General features: G+C 56.2%; 1 protein-coding gene across 1 annotated transcript in view; it reads left to right on the top strand.

The window, feature by feature from the left end:
* The window catches only part of KCTD17 (potassium channel tetramerization domain containing 17), a 22,386-nt gene that overhangs the window by 11,035 nt on the left and 3,658 nt on the right, over nucleotides 1-7,693 (top strand). Inside the window, exons 5-9 of the mRNA XM_008586494.1 lie at nucleotides 118-179; nucleotides 1,101-1,209; nucleotides 4,168-4,259; nucleotides 5,425-5,520; nucleotides 7,486-7,611. Of these exons, the coding sequence (XP_008584716.1) occupies nucleotides 118-179; nucleotides 1,101-1,209; nucleotides 4,168-4,259; nucleotides 5,425-5,520; nucleotides 7,486-7,611 (485 nt within the window). The remainder of the gene's footprint in view (nucleotides 1-117; nucleotides 180-1,100; nucleotides 1,210-4,167; nucleotides 4,260-5,424; nucleotides 5,521-7,485; nucleotides 7,612-7,693) is intronic.

The raw sequence follows: 7,693 nt of genomic DNA, 5'->3' as shown, positions 1-7,693 counted from the left end.
GGACCGGGTGAGGCCTGCGGGGAGCGCGGCGGCCGGGCGGGGGCCTCGGCTCGCCCCGCACGGGGCTGTCCGGCCCGGTCCGCCCGCTTAAGGGTCTGGGGACCCCGCCGGGCCTAGGTCCGAGGAGCCGGAGGCGGGAGGACCTGGCGGGAGGACGGGAGGAGGAAGAGGATGCGACAGTGAGGGATGCGCTGATTGCCGTGGCAACGGGACAACGCGGGCCGGGGCCGTTTGGAGCTTTTGAGCGCGGCTCTGGATCAGGGACTCTCTGCCTACTTTGGGGCGGTGGGGACGGAGAGACATGGAGGCCTTCCCGCCTTCCCGGACAGCACGGCTTCTCCCCGCCCGAGGACTGCAGGGAGCTGGGTGGTGGCGTCCTGGGGTGCCTTCCGAGCTGGGCTTAATCTGGGAGGAGCGCTGGCCCAGCGGGCACCATTGCTGGGCTCCCATGCTGGCTGGGCTGCAAACTGCCTGCATGACCTTGGGTTGGACCCTTCTCTGCTCTGGGCTCAGGCTCCTCATCTGTAACCTGAGGGGCTGGTCTGGAGATGACCTCTAAGGTCCCTTGCCCTGCATCCCGTGACCCTCCAATGCTGTGACCTTGGGCACATCCCCTGACCTCTTGATGTCTCCGTTCTCTCTGTAGAGAGTAATGCTGCCTTGCCTCTGCAGGCTTCGGGACCCCAATGAGATAGCCGCTCCTTTGGAAACTTGTAAATATCCCCAAAACACTAGGGATCTGGTAGAGACAGTGGGGCTGCCTTCAGGGGAACAAGCTCTAAGAGGGACATTCGCTGAGCCCCACACCGGACTAGTGCACTCAGACCTTTTCTCACTGATGCTCATAGTGACTCCCAGTTATGGGGGGAGAGAAGTGAGGCTCAGAGAGGCCAAATCACTGGCCCAAGATCACACAGTCAGGAAAAGGCAAAGGCAGGGTGTGAGCCCAGGTCCATCTGACCCCAGAGTCTTTTTGCTCCATCATGCTGCACCCTCCCTCCCTGCAGTTCTTTCTCGGGCCTGTAGTGAGGGTACATGTGTGGGACTGGGTAGGGGAGGCTTCCCTCTTCTCTCACTGCCTGTGCTCCCCACTTTTATAGGATGAAACTGGGGCCTACCTCATTGACCGTGACCCCACCTACTTCGGGCCCATCCTGAACTTTCTCCGGCATGGCAAGCTGGTGCTGGACAAGGACATGGCTGAGGAGGGTGAGTTGGTCCAGGAGCTGGCCTGGGGCTCACACCCTGGCCCCGGTGTCTCCAGTCTTCCAAGGCCTTCTGGGGAGGCTCAGAGCCATTTCTCCCAGCTGGGACAGACATCTGCTTTCTCTCATTTTCCTGCCGTTCCCATCTCAGACAGGGCTGATTCCCAAAGCCTCTGCCTGGGCTGAGTCTGGGGGTTCTGCAAAGCTGATAGGCTGAGCTTTCCCTGGTGCTGTTGGGGAGGTGACAGAGACACATGCAGAGGACAGTGGAGGCCAGGGAGGCCCTGCAGCCTCTGTTGTGGACAGGGATGACCTTCCTCTCTAGCCTCCTGGGAAGCCAAGTGCGGGCGGCCACACGCAGAGGCTGGGGCAAGGGGACAGAGTGAGACAGGCATGGGAAGAGCTCCGGCTCTCTTCCTCTGAGTAATCCAGTATCTCAGATTCCACCTGGTGAGGACTTACAGTCAGCAGGTGGGCGGAGGGGTGGCTCTTCCCCAAATCTGGCAGCCCAGCCTGTGTAGCACAGTGCTGGTCGTGGGTGGAGATGGAGGGGGAGTTCTGCTCCCAGCAGGCCTGGGAGCTGAGCCCTATAGATGCCCACATCTGGGACTAGCAGACAGTGTGGAACTGTGTCTGGAGAATGGCTGCTTAGCAGAGGCCCAGCCAGGTTCTGCTCCCAGCAGGCCTGGGAGCTGAGCCCTATAGATGCCCACATCTGGGACTAGCAGACTGTGGAACTGTGTCTGGAGAATGGCTGCTTAGCAGAGGCCCAGCCAGAGATAGGGACTACCGTCAGTGCCAACTCAACTCTTCCTTGGAGAGCAGGGTGTGACTCTGGGTCAGCTGACCCAGCCAGGCCAGGTCGGACATGTTACTTATCTCTGCATCTCCACTTGTGTCTATAAAATGGGGGCAGTGATCTGCATTCTGGAGAGCATGTCATGAGTGCCACGCACAGCACATGCCCCTTGTGGGCATCTAACACAGCCCATCCCTCCCACTCTGGGCCATGGTCTCCCCTGACTCCTATGGGATGCAGTGGTCTGGAGGCCAAGCGACTCCCCAAGAGGCTAGGGCCTCAGCATTGGAGCCCACATAGGTAGTAGGCACCTGGCTCTGCAGAGCCCTACAGCTTCCCTGGCAGGCCCTAGGGGAGCACAGTTACCATGGGCGTGGCTGGCCCAGGAGCAGGTCCCATGGCGTGGGGATGTAAACACTCCAGCTGCATCACAGACAGCTGCTGTTTAAAGGTTCCAGGTTTCTCAAAGCCCTGCTACTCCCAGCACCTTCAGACAGAGCTAGGGACCCATGCAGGGGGATGGGGGATTTGGGAGGAGACTTACTAGCTGTGTGACATTGGGAAAGTTATTTAACCCCTCTGTGCCTTTGTGCCCCCATCTGTGAAGTGGGGTGGCAGTAGCACCCACCTCACTGAGCTGTCACGAGGATAAAAGGAGCTAATACTAGTGCAGCATTTAGCTCAGTGCCTGGCCCCGAGGATGCACATTGCAATGTAAGCTGTCTGTCATCTGAGGGCTCCACCCAGGGCACTGGGGAGAATTCCGTCACTCAGGCAGCAACACTCACTGACCGCCTACTCTGTGTTAGGTCCTGTGTAGGTTCCAGGGACAGCAGCGTAGATCAGAAATAGACCCTATCTTAGTCAGCTTGGGCTGCTATAACAAAGTACCACAGACTGGGTGGCCTATAAACAACAGACATTTCTTACAGTTCTGGAGGCTGAGAGTCTGAGATCAGGGTGCCAGCATGGTCGGATTCTTGAGGGCCCTCCTCCACATTGCAAAATGCAGACTTCGTGTTGTATCCTCAAATGGCAGAAGGAAAGGGATCTAGCTCTCTAGCCTCTTCTTATAAGGACACTAATCCCATCATGAGGCTCCATCTTCATGACCTAATCATCTCCCAAAGGCCCCACCTGCCCTCCTAATACCTTCACATTGGGAATTAGATTTCAATGTGCGAATTTTGGGGGACACGAACATACAGTCCATAACAGGCCCTCTCCGCAAGGAGCCCAGAAGCCAGTCAAGGAAAGTACCAGAAGGTCCCCTGCCCTGCGGAAGTTTAGGGGAGTCCAAACGCCTGGGCGCTCATTCCACTTCACTGGTGGGTGGCTTGTTCAGTCTCCGATACTTTAACTGTAAAATGGGGACAATAATCCTCATGTCCCCAGGGTTTGTGATGAGCACATGAGGGGCTTTGCAAACTGTCAAGTGCGGTAGTTGGGGGGGTGCGCACACACAGATTATGCATTTATAGTGGGACAACATGGGCTCTGAAGTCTGAGGAGCTTGAGTTTACTCTGCCACTTACTGGCTCTGTGACCTTGGACAAGCTGCTGCTCTTTCAGAGCCTTAGTTTCCCCAGTTGTTCAATGGAGATGATGAAACTACCTACTGCTAGTTCTGAGAATTAAATGCCATAAAGATGGTTACAGCATGGTGTTGATAACACTGAGGTGTCCAGGGTTTGTTACTGGCCAGCCACAAAAAAATAATAAAATAATTAAAAGAAATAAAAAATGCCATAGAGAATGTTATGTGCTCAGCACTGTGCCTGGCGCTTAGCACGTGCTTGGTAAATGGGAGCACAGAGTAAGGGATCAGCCAAGGCCCCCCTCACAGTGATTTTCCAGGGATCAGTCCCAAGGAACTTGCTGTCTCCTGATAGCCCTAGAGCAGCCCCAGATTACAGACTGGCAGGTGTCCCTGGGTCACCATGCTTAGCACAGCAGAGGAGATGTAGGGCTGGCTGAGTGGCAGTATCTCAGCGCCTTCCATGGGGAGTGTGGGACCCAAGGAAGGAAACGCTCCCTCTTGCTTGACCCCTGAACTCACAGATGGACACTCAGCAGGAGGTGGGTTTGGGGGTGGAGGGGACAAGGGGAGAATGGGGGGTGGGTATAGTAGGAGTGACCCAGGGACTGCTCTGCCTGTGCCAGGGGTCCTGGAGGAAGCTGAGTTCTACAACATCGGCCCACTAATCCGCATCATCAAAGACCGGATGGAGGAGAAGGACTACACAGTCACCCAGGTCGGGGACAGGGCCTGGGGGGTGGGGGAAGGGCAGCATCCATGGCCAGAGCAGGGGCTGGTGGGGAGAGGGAGGGAGGCAGGAGAAGGTTGGGAGAGAGGGGACGAGTGTTTTCCTTGGAGAGGCTGATGGCTTGTAAGGGGAGGGGTTGTTTTCAGACTCCCGACTGCCCAGCACAGCCCCAAACTGGGAGTCAGATGCTGGGTTCTGTCCTTGCCCTGGCTGCATTTGCTGTGTGACCTCAGGCCAGTCGTGCCCCTTTCTGGACCTTGATTTCCACTTGTGGAATATAGAGGTGCTGAGAGCTGCCCACCCATCCCTTACCCAGGCAGTGAGGAGCCCTTCAGGGGTGAGTCAGATGCTGGGTTCTGTCCTTGCCCTGGCTGCATTTGCTGTGTGACCTCAGGCCAGTCATGCCCCTTTCTGGACCTTGATTTCCACTTGTGGAATATAGAGGTGCTGAGAGCTGCCCACCCATCCCTTCCTCACAGGCAAAATGAGATCAGTGTGGAGGTACCCAGGTGGTGAGGAGCCCTTCAGGGGGAAATACAGGATTAGTTAATTGTCCATTCATGGGATCAGTTGGTCCTCTAGTGGGCACAGCACAAGTTGCTGGGGCTGGCATTTCTGAGTTTGGACTCTGGGCCTCAGTGACCAGTCTGCCCGAGGAGGCGGAGAGATTCCCTGACCACCCTGGGGAAGACGTGGGGGTCGGGGGACAGGTACTGAGGCACCATCTCCCAGCCCCAGGAGACTGAAGAGGGTAGGCTCCTTGTCTTCTGGAGGGCCTGACTCAAGTAGTGACCCAGAATGTCCCCTAAACCCTGCCCTCCTTTCCTCTTATATTACCTGTGTTCCAGTTCTGGCCCTGCCATACTTGAGCTGGGTGACTTTGGGCAAGTAACTGAACCTCTCTGAGCCTCAGTGAAAAATCCCATAATGGGTTCTTGGAAGGACTAAGTGAGATCATGCATGTCAAGTGCCTGGCACATAGCAGATGCTCAGAACATGGCTCCCCCTGCCCCCACCTCCAACCCAGCCTCCTACCCTCCTCTCCGTTTTCTCTCTCCTTCTCTAGGGATATGGTTGTGGGGGGTGGTGGCAGGTGCTGGTACCCTTCCTGGAGTGCCTAGTGCTCTCACACCATGAGACCCTTCTACTGCAGGTCCCACCCAAGCACGTGTACCGTGTGCTGCAGTGCCAGGAGGAAGAGCTCACGCAGATGGTCTCTACCATGTCTGATGGCTGGCGCTTCGAGCAGGTGGGCTGGGGACATGGGGCACCACGGGACCCACCCTGGGACCTCCTAACCTCCCAGCAAAGCAGGCCCCTTTCTTCCTGCGGCCCTAGTCTTGGCTTTCCCACCACAGCCCCCACCTGGGGGTCTTCTTAAATCAAACCAAACAAGATTGGGAAAGGCCTAACTTGGCAGCAGATTGACTGAGAAGGAGGGAGGACAGAGACTCACTTGCCACACGGCAGCACCGGGCAGCCTCGTTGGTGGGAGTCCTCCCAGCAACATGGTAGAATGACTGAGTCTCTGGCCCCCAAATAGCAGGTCAGGTGCAAGGAGACAAGATCCATATAGGTGAGCAGAGTCTTCTTTGGTCAACACCTCTTGTAAGAGTTCCACAGCTATAGCTCCCAGGGTCCCCACAAGGGACGTGCCCAGTTACAAGCATTGCCACATTCAGGGAAGCCCAAAGAGGCAGTTTCCCCTGAGGCATTTATGGTGACCTAAAGTTGCTCCCAGTCCAGGTACAGTTTACCGGTGAGGAGATTGTTTTCATAAGCAGTGGTTCCCTAGGAATACAGCTGGCATCTCACCTCTCTCAGGGTTCTAGAGGAACAGAGCCAGATAGTCAGCCCAAGGTCAAATGTGCTCTTAGAGAAGGGTTTGGCTAGCACTTTATCCACACCCACCCACAAGCTCCCTTGCACGTGGAGACTGAAGAAGAGAGAAGGCCAGGGCTCCGGAGAATGGCCTGGCAGCATGGAAGAACCAGCCAGTCCAGGAACTGGCTCCGCCTCTGGGTCTCACCGCTGACACGCTTGCAACCTTGGGCAAGCTGTGTCTCCTCCCTGGGCCTCAGTTTCCTCATCTGTGATGTGGGCTAATAGTACCTCTTTTGCAGGACTGTTGTGGAAATCAGAACGGCCATCAGTAAAATTCCTAGCCCTGGGTAGTCTCCATACATTGGCACTAGTGTCATGCAAATTATTAGAAGTATTTAAATCTACAAGACCCCGTAGAAAGGACTCAGGATCCTAGATTCTAGCCTCTTCCTGGCTCCAGCAGGCCACCACCTTTCCAAGTCTCTTCTGTCAAAGGTTGTAATATTCTTCTTTCTGCCTGCTGAATGAGGATCTCTGAGGGCTGAATGAGACCCGTCAAGTGCAAGGACTTTACCAGAAGGGCCTCATGAGTGTGTGTATTCTAGGAACCCCAGAACAAAGGTGGGATCGCTCTGAGAGCCTACAGGTGTCTTTGGCAATTACCCAGGCTCTCAGAGGCTGAGCGAGCAGGTCGGGTCCACTGGTCATTTGCCCTCTAGCCTAGGGAGTGGGCAACCTATTCTGCTTCCAAGAGAAAAGGGAATATTCTTTTTTTAAAAAAAAAAAAAGTTGACCAGTAAGGAGTGGGCAACCTATTCTGCTTCCAAGAGAAAAGGGAATATTCTTTTTTTAAAAAAAAAAAAGTTGACCAGTAAGGGGATCTGAACCTGTGGCCTTGGTGTTATCAGTACCACACTCTCCCAAGTGAGCCACGGGCAGGCCCTGAGAAGGGAAGATTCTACTGGGGCTCCATCATGCCAACCCCACCCCGCAGCGTGGCCCTAAGGCTGCTACAGCCACATCTGGGATGGGGCAGAGCCTGCCCATTACAGGCCTCTGCCTGCTTTTAGAAAGTGGCCGCCTGGATCTGGGGCTAGGCTGGGGTTGGGCTGGGGAGGTGGTGATACTGCCACCCTCCTCCAGTGGTCGGGTCCAGGCAAACCGGGTGGAGAGGCTGGTCCTGGGAACAGACCAGAGGCATAGGTGGGGAGGGAGAGAAAACCCTGCCTTCTAGCCCAGAGGTGCCCTCTGGCAACTCGGTAATGGACCTGAGCAGGCCAGCAAGATCAGGACATAAACTGATGTGTTGATGGTGCTGATGTCCACCTCGCCCCGCCCCACTGTCCCCCAACCCCAACCTGCGTCTTTCTCCCCATGCCCCGCCCTCCAGCTGGTAAACATTGGCTCCTCCTACAACTACGGCAGTGAGGACCAGGCAGAGTTCCTGTGCGTGGTGTCCAAGGAGCTCTACAGCTCCCCACACGGGCTGAGCTCCGAGTCCAGCCGCAAGACCAAGGTGAGTCCCGCCCTCCTCGGCCACCCCAGCAGCCCTGTCTGGAGGAGGCTCCTCTTCCTCCACCCTCCCCCACAGCAGCACA

The sequence above is a fragment of the Galeopterus variegatus genome, unplaced genomic scaffold, assembly GCF_000696425.1.
Source record: "Galeopterus variegatus unplaced genomic scaffold, G_variegatus-3.0.2 Scaffold4000, whole genome shotgun sequence".
Classification (NCBI taxonomy): domain Eukaryota; kingdom Metazoa; phylum Chordata; class Mammalia; order Dermoptera; family Cynocephalidae; genus Galeopterus; species Galeopterus variegatus.
This window is presented reverse-complemented; position numbering and strand designations above follow the sequence as displayed.